General features: G+C 37.8%; 1 protein-coding gene across 1 annotated transcript in view; it reads left to right on the forward strand.

The window, feature by feature from the left end:
• Window positions 1-20,377, forward strand: part of LOC124874700 (corticotropin-releasing factor receptor 1-like) — a 146,600-nt gene that overhangs the window by 121,433 nt on the left and 4,790 nt on the right. The window contains exons 7-13 of the mRNA XM_047376174.1: window positions 246-366; window positions 3,371-3,524; window positions 8,051-8,111; window positions 10,042-10,114; window positions 17,289-17,374; window positions 17,564-17,699; window positions 17,915-17,956. Coding sequence (XP_047232130.1) covers window positions 246-366; window positions 3,371-3,524; window positions 8,051-8,111; window positions 10,042-10,114; window positions 17,289-17,374; window positions 17,564-17,699; window positions 17,915-17,956 — 673 coding nt within the window. The remainder of the gene's footprint in view (window positions 1-245; window positions 367-3,370; window positions 3,525-8,050; window positions 8,112-10,041; window positions 10,115-17,288; window positions 17,375-17,563; window positions 17,700-17,914; window positions 17,957-20,377) is intronic.

Here is a 20,377-nt window from a genome sequence, read left to right on the forward strand (position 1 = left end):
TATTATTCTATCAGAAGGATTGGGGAAATAATGTCAAATTTTCAAATTTTTCTCTCAAAATTTAAAGTATTTTTATAAATTCTAATTTTTTCTTTTCAGATAGTGATCCAAATGGTGATGTTTTAATTGGTTAATTTTTGATTATACATATGGTCCCAGTTTTCCTTTATATAGAAATCTGCTTTTAAATATGATATTGTAAATATCTCAGGACCTGAGTTTATCGTCCTGTCTTCGTCTTTCAGGAGTATTCGATGCCTCAGAAACATTATCCACTGGAACCTCATCACTGCCTTCATCCTGAGGAACGCCACTTGGTTCATCGTCCAGCTGACCATGAGCCCAGAGGTGCACGAAAGTAACGTGGTGAGTGGTGGTTAACGCAAACACCGGGGCAGCAAATTTTCTAAATTTGCTCTCGTTTCCATATTTTATTTAACTTTTTACCTTGACGACAAGAAGTAATTGAAGTAGTTTTTAGGAAGAAACTTTTAGCCTCATACTCGTACTCGTCCTCTTCTGCTTTGTCCGGGACCGGGTTGCGGGGGCAGCAGACTCAGCAGAGACGCCTAGACGTCCCTCTCCCCAGACACCTTATCCAGCTCCTCCGGGGGGAGCCCAAAGGCATTCCCAGGCCAGCCGAGAGACATAGTCCCTCCAGGGTGTCCTGAGCCGTCTCCTGGGCTTCCTCACGGTGGGACGTGCCTGGAACACCTCCTGAGGAAGGCGTCCAGGAGGCATCCGGTTTAGATGCCCGAGCCACCTAAACTGGCTCCTCTCGATGTGGAGGAGCAGCGGCTCTACTCCGAGCCCCTCCCTTTTAGCCTGAAAAGCATAAATATAACATAAAAAAATGACCAAAGTTTAACATCCTAGCTTTTTAAGATTATGATTGTATCAAGTCTGTCTACAAGAAAATCTTTGTTGTGACTGAAAAGTCACCTTTAAGAAAAAACTCCAATTAGGTTCATTGGAAACATGCTGAAACAAATCAAACCACATTTGTCAGATAGGAGGTTTGGCTTTCATCTCAATAGAAACATAAATTAAAAACAATAGGAAGCTGTGTGTCTTGAAAAAAGGAAAAACCCTGGTAGGATCAAGATCTTAAGACAAAGCCAATTTAACAAATGCTACTTAAACTCGTATTTATTGCCCATCTGCAATCACACACGTGAACTTGAGTGACCTCCCATTCTTAATCCACTGGGTTTAATATCTAAGAATTAATATATAAGAATTAAGAGTTATTTTAACTGTAACTAAGGGGTGAAGCCCAACTTCTGGAAAAACAACAACACTTGTTGTGCAATTACGATTGTTTGGCTATTAACAATTATTAATAGATGTAATCAAAATGTATACATTTTTAACAAAGTTACCAGTTAGGTTGAAATAAAGAATTTGAGTCAAACATACTAACCAGGGCACCACCTTATCAGGAGTCATTAAACAAACAACTTTCAGTCTGCTGTTCATCGCGGATGTCTGAGTGGACTCATAGGGGATATCCGGCATACATGTCCATGCAAAAATCTATTTTTACAAATGCCTATGCAGTGTCACAAAATAAATAAATAAATCCTGCTCGGCAGGAAAAAGTCTCCACAACGAACCATTTTATATGTGAAACACAGAACCGGTCGTGAGGACGGACTGTGTCACTATTGCTCTCTGCATCCCACTGACAGGTTGTATTCCCTTTCTTCGTCCCTAGTGTTGTTAGCTCTATATCCCATCTTCTTTTCTTTTTGTTTTTCCAAAGCTACAAGGCAAATTAGTTCTTACTCCTTGTCCAATGACGCCATGACAGAAATGGGGGAAATGTAGGAATTTGTCTCCAAAAATGTAGGAAATTAGTATGCTCGACTATGTGGGAGCCTTTAGAGACTTGTTCACATTAGCTCAGTAGGTAGCCTGCTTCCACTCAAATGGCTTAGCTTTTATCACCAGAAACAAAGCAAAACAACATGAAATAACCATTATTTAGATTGTTTCATCCTAAACTAATTTTCTCTACTCAGACACCACTTCGTCCGTGAACCGTTGTGATGAACAGGAATGAAAAAGGTCCAAAGGGTTTTGGGTTGTGTGGCGAATGTGATGAACAACACTGTCCTCTCTCAGGGCAGTGGAAGAAGAAAGCCAGCTTACTTGACTTGATTAGAGACACTGTCTCATCTGGGGGAATGTCTAGTTCAGATTCTTTTCTGCAGAAGCTCGGAGAGAAAGGTTTAAGACAGATTGTCTTAATTACACTGTGGCATGAACACTGGGTACACGAACAGCAGATCATAACTTAACCTTTGGTTGTTCTTTGATCAGTGGATACACGAACCTCAGATTGTAGTCTACTTTGGATCTAAGGATTCTTTAAAGTGAATTCTTACTCACTGGCAACTTTCAGAGACATTCAGGTTGTCACACACTGCTGTTTTGTTAGCAGATGTCCACAACAACACAGGATGCCCGCTGTGACACTTCCTTCCTGGGCTGTACTAAAAGTGGGTCATGGCAGTGCTTTTAGTGTTTTCTCATTGTTTATGTACATGGGCACAACACACCATAATCCCCTCTTCACCAACATTTAGACTTGACAAAATGTAGCCAGGCAAGTTGCATTCTTCTGGCAACTGCCAAACCCAGATTATCCATTGGACTCCATACAGAAAGGCCTGATTCATCACTCCAGTGAACATCTCTCCAGTCCAGTGGTGGCGTCTTTTACACTTCATTTGAAGCATAACACTTGGTGACTTGGATGGAGGAGCTCATCCTTGTACTTTAGCAATATAGAAGGTATGAGACCAGAAATCTTTTTGCTTTGGTTTTTCAGTTTCGAGGAGATGTTTTAATATATGGATGGTCCTTTTTATTTTATTCTTTTAAGGTTTGACCCAATATGGACAAGCTGCATTGTCATTGTCAATTGCTTAAGTTGAACCACTCCAACAAACACATTTAAACAGTTCATCTTTGACAAAGAGCTACTTAAAACAACATCAAAAGATTGTCTATAATGCTAAAGATAATTAAAAATATTTGGTTAAATATTTGGGATCTGTATAGCATGGTAATTAAATATCCTAAAAGATTGATATTATGATTATATACCAAATTTAAGCTATACTGTATGAAGTGAAAAAGTGAATGGAAAGTTGGTTTTACTATTAGTTAGAAGAATAATTGGATTGGTCAAAGTTACCCCTGAGTGAATAAATGTTTTAAGTAAGACCTTAATAATGTAATGCAGAGATATGTTGGTTAACAGACATGGAAGAATAAAATAAGCAAAGTTTGTAATTATTCAAAAGCAAATAAACTCCTCTCCAGATTTAGGTTTACTTATCACAATTTTTTATTTTGTCAGATTTGGTGTCGCCTTGTCACTGCCTCATTCAACTATTTCCACTCCACCAACTTCTTTTGGATGTTTGGAGAAGGATGCTACCTCCACACTGCAATTGTCCTCACATACTCCACTGACAAGCTCCGCAAGTGGATGTTCATCTGCATCGGCTGGTGTATGTACTCATGTGTGAAATGCTCAAATATAGTTGTATGAAAAATGTTGTTACTGTCACTCAAACATTTGGCAAATACACTCAATTATTTTCTTACAGGAAGTTAAATCAGGCTAATTGTGACAACCAATATTGTAATAATTTATTACACTATTAGCAAAATCGTATCGTGTCATTGACTCAAAAATCTTATTACATTATAGGAAAGTTATTAAATTACTGTCTATATTACTTTAAATTGCCAATATTAAATAATTATCAGCAAGTATTATATTCCTGGACATTACTACATTATTGTTTAACTGTTATGTTGGTGTGTGTTGGAATGGGAAATGCCTGGATTGTCTAGAAGTTGGCAAGACAAGTAGAGGTATAAGCCTGAGAGTATTCACACCCTTGGTAAAATAATCTTTTAATTTTACCAACATGTTTTGTTTTGGAGTCCCAACTTGAATATGATAGAGATTCTGTAGAGGGAGCTAAAGATTAGGGTGATGGAAAGGAGGCCTTCCAACCACAGAGACTTGGAGCTCATCAGTAAAGCTTTTGTTGGTAAAGTTATGTAAATTGTTGCTTATTTAATAAGACTCAAATATTGTTTCATGTAGTTACATAAAACTAAGATTAAATATCCAGGTAAGTGATAATACATAACAAAAATAAGCTTATTTGTAGACATAATAATGTGTAAATGCTTTCAGATTGATCTGTAAACATACCTTATTAGAAACACATGTGAAATAAATATGTGAACTATCAGCACGAAACATGGAACATGTTTGCAAGCTACAGGCTGACTTCATTTGGTCCATCTGTTAGCACTCCTAAAATACATCTGACTTTGTACTAAATATATAGACAAACTGCAATGAGACAACAAATGACTTTGCTCTTTGTGATGAGATCATAGCTACTTGGTTTTAGCTAATAGAGTTGTGCAATTATGATTATATAATAATGGATATTTATAAAATTATTTAAACTCATAAGTCATAATTTGTCATTTCTAACCAAAATCATCCACAAAAAATATACATTAGAAGTACACCATGGGATTGTGATTATTGGGCTAGTAGCACATAACAATAATTATAATTAAATAATTATAATCACCCAAAACATTTGTATATTCAAAATGTTGTGCAATTGAGATTGTTTAGCCACTAGTAACCATTAATTACCAACTGGAGCTTATTACTAATAAGTATTTGCCAAAATCACGCTTAATGTAACCAAAAGAGTGATATGAGCTCTAACCTTATTGACAGCAAAACATTTCATATTAAATAAACACAAACACCTTCTCTTTATCTACGTGAACATGTATTAATCAAAATAGTTTCCTCTTATAATCAAACTATTCAGGTCTAACAAAGTTTCACCTACTAGGACACTCACCAACCACTGAAAGGATAAAATTCCCCAACAATAGTTAGCTAATCATGAAAAATCTAAAAATATAAGTAAAATCTAAAGACATAGCTTAAAAGTTACTCCCTGTCGGGAAAAACTATACAGAAACCTGTAGGAAATGTTACTGAATATAGAAAAACACAATATCATATTTAAAGTAATAATCAGACATATTAGTGTGATCTTGAGGCCTTTTCAACAACATGTTGTCCAGAGATGATTATTGTTAGTATTCCTATACAGATACTAACATTCATATTAAATCATAAAAAACGAATAATATTAAGCATGTAACACTGTTTTAGTCTGTGTTCAGTCTTAAAAAACAACAACAAATAAATACAGTTAAAAATACAATTAATTTGGAATGATTTTTAGATTTTGGGGATGTGAAAAATCTTAACACCACTCGTAAAAGGCAAGGTTTTTATGATGAAAAAACTAAATGCAAGACAATATACAATCCCAATTCCAATGAAGTTAGGACGTGTTGTAAAACATAAATGAAAACAGAATACAATGAGTTGTGAATACTGTTCATCTTATATGCAATTGAATACACTGCCAATACAAGATATTTAATGTTTAAACTGATAAATTCTTTAGTTTTTTGCAAATATTCACTAATTTTGAATTTATTGCTTGCAAAATGTTCATAAAAAGCCGGGACAGGGGCTACAAAAGTTGAGCAATGCTCAAGAACATCTGTTTGGAGCATTTCACAGGTGAACAGGTGAATTAGAAACAGGTTTCCATTGTTCACAAGCATGGACGGGGCACGGTTCAACATTTTCTAAACAACTGCGTGAGCAAATTGACCAATAGTTTAGAACAACGTTTATCAATGTACCATAGCAAAAAATGTAGGGATTTCATCATTGACAGTCCATAATATCATCCAAAGATTCAAAGAATCTGGAGACATCTCTGCACTTAAGCAGCAAGGCAGAAAACCAACATTAATTGCCTGTGACCTTTGATCCGTCAGGAGGAACTGCTTTAAAAACTGACATAATTCTGTAACGGATATTACCATGTGGGCTCAGGAACCCTTCAAAAAACGTTGTTTGTTAACACAATTCATCACTACGTCTACAAGTGCAAGTTAAAACTACCATGTAAAGCGAGAGCCACATATCCAGAACACCCAGAAATGCTGCTGCCTTCTCTGGGCCCGAGCTCATCTGAGATGGACTGGCGCAAAGTGGAAAAGTGTGCTGTCATCTGAAGTCCACATTTCAAATTGTTTTTGGATATCATGGACATCGCGTTCTCTAGGCCAAAGAGGAAAAGACTACCAGATTGTTATCAGTAAAAGTTAAAAAGCCAGCAACTGTGATGGTATGGGGCTGTGTTAGTGCCCATGGCATGGGTAACTTGCACATCTGTGAAGGCACCATTAATGCTGAAAGGTACATACAGGTGTTTGAGCAGCATATGCTGCCATTCTTGCAACATCTTTTTCAGAGACGTCCCTGCTTATTTCAGTAAGACAATGCCAAGCCACATTCTGCTCGTGGTACAATAGCGTGGCTTCATAGTAAAAGAGTGCGGGTACTAGACTGGCCTGCCTGCAATCCAGACCATTGAAAATGTGTGGCGCATTATGAAGCTGAAAATATGTCAACAGAGACACTGGATTGTTGAGCAACTAAAGTGGTACATCAAGCAAAAATGGGAAAGAATTCCAACAATTAGTGTCCTCAGTTCCCATAGGATTATTAAGTGTTTAAGGAAAGGTGATGCAACACAGTGGTAAACATACCCCTGTCCCAGCTTTTTTGGAACGTCTTCCATCATATTCAAAATGAGTGAATACTTGCAAAAAACAACACATGTTATCAGTTTGAATATTAAATGTCTTGTCTTTGTAATATATTCAATTTTATCTTGGTTGAACATGATTTACAAATCATTGTATTATGTTTTTATTTACGTTTTAAACAACGTCCCAACTTCATTGGAATTGGGGTGTAATTTCAGAACTTGTTCCACGTTTAATATGAACTAAACCATGTAGAACTTAATTGAAAGCCAAGCGCAAAAGATATATTTAGATTTTAATAATATTTGATCAAAGCAAAAATATTTAAAAAGAATAAAATTCATCCTCCGATTAACCTCGGAATCATCCTTTGCATTTTAGTAAGCTTGACCCCACTCATCTGACATGAAAGAAAATATTCTTGTTTTTTATTTGTTTTAATCTTTACTGGGGGAAATTGTGTACCATGTCAAATGGTTTAAATGCTCATCTGTTCATCGTCACTTTGTGTTCATTTAATCCCAAAAAACGTAACTGAAGATCAGATTAAATGTTTGCCAACAATGGGAGAGTTAACTGGATGGAGACACTGGGATTTTGTGTGGCAGCTGGGAAATGTATCGTGAAAAATTCACAAGCTCCCCATTTCAAACTGTCAAACCAGACTCGGTACTTCTGAGATTAGGTGTATTGTGTGCTGGCTGAATTATATTAGCTGCAGGAAACTTCTGCATGATGAGATGATGGCAGTGCATTCCAGAGCTACTGTGAAAACAATAAGTAAAATCAACTTTTTTCTAGCCTTAAGTAACTTTCTGGCTTCAAGAACCCAAGGTTTTGTCACAAAAATGAAGTTAATTTGTTTTGGAGATGCTTTGTGAGTAAATCTTCCCTAGGTTTAGCATTTCACTGCTGAGGTAAGTGACTAATGAGGCAGAATGTTTCTAAAGATTAGGAAACTTGAGACTCGAATGTGTGACGTTAGGGCTTGTAAAGCCATTTGATGCATCTGTTAGTGTCATTTAGATGTCAGTATTTGCTGTTTGTGTGCCTTATTAAACTTCTATAAATCCATAAATCTTCGCATCACTCTGGATTATCATCTGCTCTTTAGTCATACACACAGAAACAGTCAGATGGTGACAACTCTTGGCATGCATCTATGGATAACAGCACACTAACAGCAATTCCTTTTGACAGAGCTTGTCAGGCGTTGATGCTCTGCCTGGAAAAAGAGAACATACATTTCATTTTTCAGTAGAATATTCCCTGGAAAGTTGTGTGATTTGATTAGCAGTGAAGGGTGAGGAAGAATCTATCATTGTGTGTCTGTTTTTTCACCTATCAGGTATACCATTCCCTATAATAGTGGCATGGGCCATCGGGAAGCTGTACTACGACAATGAGAAGTAAGTTGTTCCCTCCAAGATTGTTTTTGACATTCGAGACTGAACTACTCTGGTAATAAAAGGAAAAGGGCAACTCCAAACCAAATTACATTAAGCAAATGAATGTGTATTAGTTATCTGTTGTAATTAAATTAGCATTGTAGAACCAGCTGCATTATTTATCTGCGCAGGCACAATTTTCATTTTGATTGGGAGCAGTTGTTCTCCTTTTCCGCGTATTGCCAGGGTAGGAATTGCCTCAGATCCTCAGCAGTGAGTCACTGAATTAATAAGTCTGTTGACTTCTTTTATTATATTGGCAAATCTGATAAAAAAAAAAGACAGCAGATTCAGAGTCTGATAGATAGATCCTATTTCTCTGAAACCATTAGGTTGTGAGGGACACGTTCCTTCATTACCATGAAGTTATACACTGCAGATGATTATGATTCACTCCCACATGGACCATCCTGCTGCCAGAAAAACTCGCTGGAGCACCAGATGTTTTAGAATCAACTTTAATGGCCATGTGTGTTGACACATACTAGAGAGTTGGTTTGTTTGCCCATTAGCTGCAAAGAACAAGTCCACAGGGGAATGCAAATACAGACACAGAGCGAAAAATTGTAAAGCTGGAATATGAGCTTATTTTTGGCTTCACATATCGACATTAATCAACCCAGCATAAAAAAAACTGTAGACCAAACTTAGGAATACATACAGTGCCCACTTTTAGCATCCCTGAAATAATTTCATCTTTGCCTGCATTAGCACAATCTCATAGTGAAAAATGTATAATACAAACATTAAATCGTAAAATTCTGAAAAATCAAACCTTTTATTTGAGTAGTTTATTCGGTGGGAGAATTCTCGCTTGAACAAATAATTGTTTTTACAAATGGAAAGGTGCTACCATTGCCCTAACAATTTCACTAAAGCCTTTTAGTAATTGATCAGAATGTCTAGGATCTTTTAATAAGTAACACATGACTTCTTGATTCTCTGGGGTGTAAATTTGGCATGGAACAGTGGCTTAAAGGGTTCCTACACAGCCTGGAAAAGTCTGGATAAGTATGAAATTTGATTTTTCAGTTCTGGAAAGGGTAAATTTGGAAAAAGGTAACATAGTGTGGGAAAACATTTTTATTTCCACTCTGTATTCATTATACAAATGTCAGAAAGCTGTAATTCTCCATCCATCAGAGATGCAGAGAAATGCCTCTTTTATTGTAGGTTCTTGAAGTGGACCTTATGAAAGATTGAAAAGCTGTAAATGTTCCTTCATTTGTCTCATTTTCTTTCAAACCCACATCCCAAACGACCTGTACAACAGTTCATTTTATTTTTATTTCCCTTCCAAATATCCTTAAAGCTTTCTGCAGGAGGTCTCTCAAAGTGTTTTTTTTTTTTTTTTTTGCGCTTTGTTTTTTTTCCCCTTATATTCAGTACAGGCCTTGTATTTTATTAAAACAGCAACCCATATTTTTACACAAAATAATTTAAATGTAGAGACATTTTTAAAACAGAAAACTCCCATCAAGATCCTGGGAACTACAAATTTTCTTCATATGTGCAATCTCCCTCATATTGGCAAAATGTGGGAACCAGCAAAAATCTCAGAGTGCATGAGGTTAGATGATCAAAGCCTACAAAATCCCAATATAACAGCTAAAGTATCAGCTAAAGTATCTGCTAAATTAAATCACTCTGTGGGTAGACATTTTGGGTGTATTTTGTGTTTTACTCTGAGCTTGTGCTGACCTTTTTACATGTTTATTTCTCATAAACGTTTGATTAACCATTTTTAGGCAAAACATTTTACTTAAACATGAGTGACAAGAAAGAGTTCAACAGTATAAATACATGCTGAACATGAAGTAATAGAAGTCAGTCTAATTTCTCCTGTTTAGTCGTATATAATCCTGACTGAAGGTTTCTGTTGGTTTCCCAGGTGCTGGTTTGGGAAGCAACCCGGCGTGTACACTGACTACATCTACCAAGGTCCAATGATCCTTGTGTTAGTGGTAAGATCCTTTTCTGTCCTTCAGTAGTAGCGTGAACCTGCCTAACGCAACCTGCTTAGACAATTAGTCTTTCTTATGTTTCTGAGGTGTCTGGCAGCCATGAGGACCTGGAAAGTACAACACATTCTTCATGTTAACTATTAGTAGTGTGTGTGTTCAGGGAAAAACTATTCCATAGATTGTTAGGCAACCACTGCATATTTTTATCTGGGTGTTTGTATGTCTATGAGGAATTGGCTGGTTTACTGTGCTCACATAGGCGTAATGGGACTAGATCAAGCTAACAAAAAACAGAGGGAAAGCCAGTTTAAAGAAAACAAGATCTGAACAACAGTCATAGAAAAAAAAAAATGTTAATGCATTACTTAAATAGGGATAAACTATTCCATATGAGTTATGAGCAGCCACTGCACAAACAAAAGATTAAGCCAAAATTAAAAAAAGGCTGTGCCTGAAAACCTAGGTACACCCCATGATTCAACAGCTTGTGGAACTATGTTCAGCAGCAGTAGCTCTCAGTAGTCATGTTCTGTCTGTCATTTTAGAGAAATTTACTTTACAGTGTTACGACGTCTGGACTTTGACTGGACCACAGTTACACATTTATTCCTGTCTTTAGCGGCCATTCTGTTGTAGATTTTCTATTGTGTTTGCGATCATTGCCCTGCCTATGATCCACTTTGGGTCAAGTTTCAGCTGTTGGAGAGATGGCTTCAGATTTGACTCTAGAATACTTTGATATACAAAGGAGTCCAAATCCTGCAGCTTTAAAACAGACCTAATTCAATAGCCCTCAGCCACCGTGCTTGACATTTGGTTTTGGGTGTTTCTGCTGAATTTTATTTTGGTTTTCTTGACACATGTTGCTGGGGATTATGGCCAAATATTGCTACTCAGGTCTCATCTTTTCGAAGGTTATTGTTCCAGAAGTCTTATGGTTGATCGGGTGCAACTTTTCAAACTTAATCATTTTTAGAGAGAAGAAGCTCTCTTGGATTTATTCCAAATAATCCATACTTGTTTTGATTTTCTTTTGTGTGTATTTTGATCATCTCTTTATTACATTCTTTAGGTCATGCCTTCCTCAGTTTGTTTCCCTGTGCTCATTATTGTTAGGTGTTTTCATTCTTTTGGTTGTGAAATACAATACAACTCTTTCCAGATTGGTGGCAGCAACAACTGCTTTTCTAAGGTCATTGCTGATGTCTCTCCTGCATGGCATTATGTTCAGCATTTGATCAGGAGCACCTTGTTTCTACTTTCCCCCTTAACTCTTTTTGGGTCCGTGGCCCGCACAGGGTTCAAAAGTGAGTTTGATTTCAGAAAATCACTTTTTTTAAAATAAAAATCAAATTACTAACACTGTTGAGCCAAAATGGCAGCCAGTTTGTCTTTTTTTGATTGACACCTATTTCGGACAATTGTGTCAACCTATAGTCTCTTCGGATACAGTCATTTCCACCGTATGTCATCACATGTGATACAAGTCCAAACTACTTTCACGCATACAGCTCTGGCACTGTGCGAGCCCTTCCTTTAGGGGTTTTAACATCTGTGCTTGTGGCCTCCAAGAGAGACTACTCTCTGTGCCAGAATTTGTCTGACTGCGACTGTTTGGTTATGTCCCTGCTGAATTTCAGTTAGAGTGTCCCTGCTAGCGATCTACTGGTGGAGTGACCTTCCCAGATCTTCTCTCCTTAACTGAAAAATAAAAGAAATCATCTCTTTAAGGGGTACTTCTCTGAACAGTTTCTGTCTCTCCTCAGGCAAACATCTGCCTCATTCAATCTCTCGTCCTGTCGCTTTGCTTGGAAAATCTCCAGTCTTGCTTACAATAGTGTTTTCTCTCGGGCTTTTTGGGTGTTTACCAAGTGCTTGATACCTCAGGATCATCACCGGGTCACCAGAATATTTGTGGTTGCTCCTGTGAGGCGGTTGTGAACTCTGAAAGCTTAAATTATCAGCACTAAAATGAGGTCCTGCTACAATGAATTAATTAAGGATGTTATTAATATTGTTCACATTACCAGCCTTGCATCAGGCTAATAGAGTGTTTGGTTCTGGAAAGAGCTCCATACATCTGTTCCAGTCAAGGTCGGGTCATCTGGCACTGGAAAGTATTCCTGTGGCTATTTTTGCCTCTGTGTTACATCATCCCCACTTCTTGCATGTACTATGGATTTTGTCATTCATCACATACTGGAAGATAATCTCAAATAACACTTCAGATTCACAGTGTAGCCACCTTTTTCATCTTTTATCATAATGTACTGCATGCATTATTTCAATTTGTCCCGCTGCCAGTAAATCATCCGAAGCCATAAGAGCTCAGCACCTTATTGTGATGCAGAACATGTTAACACTAGGTGACAGGCACCTCAACAATTTGATCCTACACACTTTAATAATTCTGAGGGAACACCATCCTGAAGCCCTGAAGAGTGCTGGATGGTCAGATTATTCACTTTATTGCAGGTATTCTGCAGAATTAACTCATTAAGGTGTTTTACTGCTAAAACCACAGTAAGATGTTAGAACATGGATGGTCTTTGCAGCGTCTTGGTGAGGTCCACAAGGTCATGTTGGGGTCCCCATTACTCCCAATTATTGGACTTTCCAAAACAATTTTTCAGTGTGTATCCTATGTCATAATGAGATTGTGGTGTTTTTTATTGTTGTGGTAGCAAGGTCATGGTGGTGCATCATTTAAGAATGTTTACCTGTGTGGATTGGTCATCAGAGAATTTAAAGCAGAATTGGCCATGGTTAGCCCCACGTCAGGTTTCATCCTACAGTCGAATTTACTGTAATGGTCTTTGTACCACGCCTGTGATGCACATGAGGTCCCACAACTGCTGAGGCTTCACCTGTGCAGAAGCAACAAACACTCCATGCAAACATACTCCACTAGACATGGCCTGGTTACTGGTATCAAGGTCATCCACACTTTTAGGAAGTAACTTTTTCAAAATCACTAAAATTTTCCTGTGGTCCTGTTCCTATAGTTCTCACAGAAATAAATTACCAGAGTTTTCTCTGCATAGAGTAATGCAGAGCTGCCCTCTCCCACCACTTGCTGCTCACTGCCGGTCAGCTGACTGAAAGAAGGTTACTACACTTTTCCTTCACTTGCAAGAAAGAAAAGTTTGACTGTTTGACTGAAATATTTACAGACAGTCATGGTGTGGAAACAAAAGAAGTGCCAATCATCACTCCAACTAAAGTAACACACTTATAACAACATTGAATTTCCCTTTGGGATTAATAAAGTATTTTTGAATTGAATTGAATTGAATTATAAAACTACAGTTACCAGACTATAAGCTTGTTATTTTACTCAGTTTTACTCTTTGGAGAGCAGAACTGCAAAAGGTCTAATATTCTTTGCATTAAGCCATTAAAAACTGCTACACAATTTAGTAGGTTTATAGTCAAAAACTTTGCACGTGTCTGTTTTAAAGGAAAATAACAATAAATTATTGTAATATGTTAGATTATAACTTCAAACATCAAGTCACTGACTGGATGCAATCTGCTGGGCTTCCTTATATAGAAAAACTTTTTATCCAATTTGAATAAATAACTGAATCTGACTGCACTGTTCAATGATTAGGATTAATTGGAATGTATGTAAATGACTTTTGTGAAGTGCCTTGAGGCGACATGTGTTGTGAATTGGCGCTATATAAATAAACTGATTTGAATTGAATAGAATCAATCTGTTGTTGCATTTCCATTTCTGAAATAAGAAATATTTATGTTTTTGTTTGAAATGTTGTGCTAACACAGTAAAACTGTGAAACAGTGGATTTTTTTTCTGGCTCAAGATTTTATAGTGAGAATCTCATACCAGCCCCAGCTGACTCTTCACATGAATAAATTGTGTGCCATGTTCAGCCCACTTGCACATAGAAATCAATATGGTTTGCACTACTCACAGCACTAACAACTGAGGACAAGTGCACACACCTCCCAATTGCCCATAGGCTTGACTTTGCTGGTCACTAGAACTGTGTAAGCTCTGTACTTTTCAGACTGCAGTTTAAATGTGAAATTTGCATGTTGGGGATAAAGTTAAAACTCCCAAGCACATCACTTACCCCTCTTTCCTTGTCCTGTGTCAAAAATGCATCACCAGCTTTCAGTGGATGGTAGTTTTTCCCTGAGTCTGCATTGCAGAAACAGTTATGGTGTTAAAGAATGATTCCCTTTTCTGCCCGTAATTGAAATAAATATATATTTAATAATAAAATGAAAATAAGACCTTTCCACAAAAGGTGCATGCCTATTGCCCTATAGTTGTTATCTGGAAAACTAGTGTCAGAGCAGAGCAGGGCTTTACTGACATTGTATGGGGCCTTAGGTAGAATTTGATTTCTTCCTGTTGAGAAAATTCCCTCCACTAGATTGTTACTATGTTAACACAACACTCAAACGATGAAGATTATTCTTTGTACATTTACAAAGTAAGCTTTCCTATTCCTGTAAATATTAAAATAAAATTTTAAACACAACAAATTCGATGATATTCTAATTCGTAATAAACAAATATAAGAAGTTTAGATTTATGGTCTGTGTCTAAATTCAAGCATTTATGAGAGGGTCCTGATGGTTTAGGGGCCCAAAGCAGCAGCTTAGTCTGCTTATGCCTCGGGCCGCCAGAGAGACCTTAATTGGCCAGTAGAGTATTTGAAAGAATCAGATTTTCTGCTGCATTCAGTTTCAGAATTAGGACATGTAAACTCAAATGTGCATTCACATACAGCTTTGTGAATTTTGCCTTGAGAGTGGCTTGATTCTACCTTTTTGAACCATGAACTGGCTCAAAAACAGAGGTCAGAAGAGGTACGGTACTGTATATTTGTTCTTAACGGTGATCGGGTTGAGGCCCTAGTAGACTATACAATGTCTAAGTGAACAATCTTTCTTGGCTATAAAAAGGAACCCAAGGGAGAAGTGGAATGACAAAAGATGCCAGCAGGCAACGATTCATTTATATACTTCTCCATGCTGTCTCTTTCGGTTTGGATAGATTGTACAGGTGGCTTGACGGTAAAGGAGGCCCAGGATAGAGTTCAATGGCACAATAATATGGTGTTTGAGGTGGTAAAGAAAGTGCCCTGAAATTGCTAAATACCTGCTGGAGATCATGATATTCCTCTGGTATATGGTGTCCCCTCTCGATCAGGCGTGATGGGCCCAGACATACCTAGGGCTGAATAAGGACAGGTGGAGAGACAGTGAGTGCTCCAGGATTCCACCTTGCCTTTTTGCCAGTTCAACTGGGGGTTATGCAGGGTGAGTTTGGAGTGTCCAAGGACAAGAGGTGACTGAGAAAAAGGAAACACAAAAAAGTGAGTTTAATTTGATGGGTTCAGTCTTGTATGTTATTGTAGGCAGAGAATTACCATAAAGAGCTGTAATGTTAACTAAAATGACAAAACGGTGGGAATTCTGATTTGAGTCACTAAGTTCCTGTTGATAAGGCTTTGTTCACAGTCTGAGTTTATTAATGCCTGGAGCTGAAATGAATTGGAAAAGGAGTGAAATGAAAAAGGAGTGTGCATGGTAGAATTAAACAAGAAAAGTTGTTATTGAATCCGCCAACCAGTATTCCTGTCATTACTTTTGGGTTCCCCTGTTTGGGTGAACCGGGCAGGCGGCAATGAATTGAAACTTTCTGCTGCAGTAGAAACACTTACTAGCCTCAAAGCAACACTGCAGTTATGGGGATTAATGTTGTACGGCCAATTTGCCGGGGCTCTTCTAGGGGTTTACTTGGAGGAATAGGCATAGGGGGACTTCTGGTCGATGGGACAAATGGTACAAAATAATTTTTCTGTTTCTTCTTTTTACTTCTCTCATATATTCTGTTATCAGTGCTGATGGGTAGAGACACTAAATCCTCAAGCTCCGAGGTTGGTCTCTGCAGGCTAGTTTGTCTTTTAACTGTTCATTTAGGGCCTGAATAAAAGCTCCTTTAAGAGCTATTGAGCTCCAGCAAGAGGAGGCTGCTATAGTGCAGAAGTCGATGGCTATAAGTTGAAAGGGATATTTTGTTACTTAATTCAAAGATCAGGGCACTTAAATGCACAGGATAGCTCTGTTTTTCACATAAGGATTGCAATGTTATTTTGTGTTTTGCTACCAGGGAATGTTGTTTGGGCATATAGTTGCTAAGTGATTGTGCTGGTTCAGACTGGCGCTTCCGTCATGTTTCTGGAAAGTTTCCTGACCCACATGCAGACTCAGGACTCAAAATCTTAGATTAAAATTATTTTTTTTACAGAAATGATGATAATCAGAGCAATATTGAAGGCTTATGTGAAGTGGCTTCAGCGGTGTGTGGAGGGAGAGAGGTGCAGTTAGATGGAGCAGGAGCAAGACTGAGAAATTATCTTTGAACTGGATGATAAAACCAAGCTGACTTACTGTGCTGTTGGCCATGACCCTGGGGACATATCCTGGTGGCTGTCCGAAGGTGAGAACTTCTCCACGTGGGTCTGACTTTCAGGAAGGTTTCCTGACGTGAGTGGAGCAGATAGAGGGTTGAGATCCAGACAGAGTTGGAACAAGGAGGCTTAGGGAGCGGACAGGCAGGTGATGTCTGAGGATGCTGGAGCTACAGTAGACGACCGCGAGAGAATTTCCAGGGGATTTATCACAATGAGGTTTGTAGGCTAGACTAGAGAATATGCGTAGAAACCACCAGCAAAGATTCAACCTTTAAGGCACAGGGGACACAAGGAATGATCTCAAGGGATGTAAGCTATAAGAAATGAATTCAATCTTAGAATAATTTCTCAGAGAGTATGTGGCTTGATCCTACCAAAAAAAAGGCTGAGCATCAGGCAAAGACTGTTCACACAACAGCACCTTAAATCAATAGAAGCCCGATGAGGGAATTGCACTCGCACACCAGGATTATTACAGTCAGGATTTGTTTCTACATCTGCTCTAAACTGATTAATTTAAAATATTTTTCAAATCATTTCTGAAGTTTTGTATTTTTTTTACTTTTTATTTATGTCTTCAGTTTTCAATGAAGCATAAACTTAAAAAAATTCTAATACTGATGTCTTTTTACCATATTGAGAAATCTCAATTTGAGAACAAGAATAAAATGCTAAATTTCTTTTTGACATTCACAGAGCTGTCTTTTATTCCCTCACAGATTAATTTCATCTTCCTCTTCAACATTGTGAGAATTCTGATGACTAAACTGCGAGCTTCTACAACATCCGAGACAATCCAGTACAGGTACATTTCCTGAAAACCTGCTGCTGAAGCTGCAATAAACAGGCTTAAGAGATGAGCATGCCTTGAATTATTCATGTTTTGTCGTCCATCGATGAAGTCTGGACCCTAAAGGGCCTTTTAGCATTAAATGAAACACTGAGCTGAGTCTCTCTATCACGGCTGTCTGATCTACGTTCTTCTCATCTGCAGGAAAGCCGTGAAGGCGACGCTGGTACTCCTTCCCCTCCTGGGAATCACCTACATGCTGTTTTTTGTCAACCCAGGGGAGGATGAGATTTCTCAAATTGTCTTCATATATTTCAACTCATTTTTGGAGTCTTTCCAGGTAGGATTTATTCAGGATTTAACAGACATCTCTGTGTGGGTGGATGTATCATTTGTATGATTCATTTAAATGTAATTATAATGAGTGCAGAGAAACAAAACACTGCTGAGATTATTAAATGAGCGACATAATCAGCTGTATAAGCGATTTAACCAGGATCAGGGCATTGATGACGATGGTTTGTTTTCACTTTATCTCCCCCTTTCTCTCTGCAGGGCTTCTTCGTGTCAGTGTTTTACTGCTTCCTAAACAGTGAGGTAAGCAGATTTACACTGGCTTATTGATTTAACATTTCAGTGTTTTAAACCCCTTCCCCGATGTGGATGCTTAATCATATTCCCTCTCCTCTGGTGCCTACACTCAGCTTTTGGTGGCTGCTTGCTGCATGTTTTCACAGCTTGAGGAAAGTGTATTTAGGGCACAATTAAGCCTTGTGATATGCCGACATAAGTGACATCACTTTCTACACTGTATGACACCGTCAACCCTAATTTGGTCCCAGGAGAAAATCAGGTCTCAAACTGTCTCAGAGTAGAGCTGGAATGTGCATGCAGGAAGAAGAGCTGCTTTATTTTTTAACGTTGTTTGAATAATTAGCAGCAGTTTACTTTTTTACAGTATGCAGCTCAGTAAACAGATTAGTTTTCTGAGTGTTGAAATTAAACCAAACTATAACAATGTCATGGGATGCAGTGGAAGAATTAGATTTAGTAGTTATCAGAGGCTCTTACAAGCTAACTAGGGGTGTGCAATTATTTGTTTTTCAAATGTTTTTATGAGTAATTATATTATCATACGTTCATGGTCTGATTATTGGTTGAAAAACTATTAGCAATCCTGTTTAACACAAATAGTGAATAAGCCAAACAAATGGCGGCCCCTCAGTGCATTTAAGCATAGACAGAAATTTAAACAGAGCATCAAAAAGGAGAAGAAATTAGATTGAATATGTCATGGCTGCTGGAGCAAAATGAACTGGTCTTGCAAGTCTACCATAAACTGCTGACCCTCCTGGGATTTTCACACAAAACCATCTCTCAGGTTTACAGGGAATGGTTTGAAAACTAGAAAATATCCAGTGGGCTACAATTGTCTGGACCAAAAACCCTTGTTGGTATAAGAGAACAATGGGTTGAGATGAAAGGCAACAGTAGCTTAAATAACCACGCATTACAACCAAAGTAGGAATACTGAGCTTGAATGTACAAGTTGAACTCTGGATGGGCTACAGAAGAAGGTCACACCAAGTGCCACTTCTGTCAGCTAAGAGTAGCACAACAAGATATAATTCACACAGGCTCACTTAAATTAGACAATAACAGCTGTTTCGCTTGATCTGATGAGTCTGGATTTCAGTTGTGACATTCAGATGGTACTGGTGTCCAAAATCAAAATTTTATTGCTTAAAATGCAATAACATAGCATGTCTTTTTTGGACACTGGAACATTTGTAGCAAGGGATGCACCAGCAGCTAAAGCAAAAGTTCTAACATGTCAAAAGCTCGGCTCCATACTAGCTGCCTCTGTAGTAAAAATGGTCACAAACAAAAAGATGCCTAAAGTGTTACTTGTATATTTCATTCTAGATTCTTAAAGAATTGTTTTACATCAAAAATGCATAATGTTATCCAGGTAAAATAGTCATTGTATGTGCAAAGTTACACTTTCTTGTTTTTGGTGCACAAACAGACAAGAAACAAAAATTACACATATCAAAAAGTAAACAGCTAATTTAAATTAAGGCATAATAGGCACTGCATTTTTTATATCATCATTTACATCATTTTCAGTTTCCTTGTGAATTATTACATGTCTCAGAATAGGTCACATCGGTCTTAACAAAACAGTTACTGGAAAGCATACACAGGGTTATGTGATCATTGCAGTTTGTCTGAATCTGTACAGTATGTTTTGAAGGAATGCAATGCATATGAACCCAAAAGGAGACAGCTGAAAGTGTCGGAGGAGGACTGTGGGTCGGACCAAAGCGCAGACAAGAGCTCGGTAGCCGCATCTTAGTACTTCCTTGTTTATTCAAAAAATATCCAAAACGTAACAAAAACAGTGCAGGGATGAATCATAAGTACAGTCCAAAACTTACATGAACTCTGCAGGTCACTTAAAGCAAAAACGTAGCAAAAACGTAGCATAGTCTCCAAACGAAGCATAGACAAAGCATAGACATGGTAGGGAACGGGGTAGTAACAGAATGAACCATCGAGGAACTAAGCAAACAGAACAACTAATATACACAGAGCACAGAGAGGGGAACAAAAGGCAGGTAATCAAAGAAACAGGGAACAGGTGTGACATGGACGCAGGGAGACAGAGGGAGCAGGTGAACCTAATAAGACTAAGACATGAGGAAAGGGACTGATTAACAAAACAGTGAAACAGACCTAAACGAAAACTACAGACCAAGATAAAACAGAATCAAGAATAAACACGAACTAAAGGAAACTGAGAACTGGAGGTAGCACAACAACCTAAGATCTAAGGACTAGCAAAAGAAACCATAAAGTCCAAAAATGTCACTCCATGACAGAAAGAGGCACTGAAAAAGCTAAATGTTAACTACACAATTGAAAATCTTTTTGGAGTTAATAGAATTAAAATAAAAGCTCAAATCACTTCATTTTTGAAAAACCCAAACCTATTAGAAAGAATACAGGGGTTTT

Source organism: Girardinichthys multiradiatus, chromosome 10, assembly GCF_021462225.1.
Source record: "Girardinichthys multiradiatus isolate DD_20200921_A chromosome 10, DD_fGirMul_XY1, whole genome shotgun sequence".
Lineage (NCBI taxonomy): Eukaryota > Metazoa > Chordata > Actinopteri > Cyprinodontiformes > Goodeidae > Girardinichthys > Girardinichthys multiradiatus.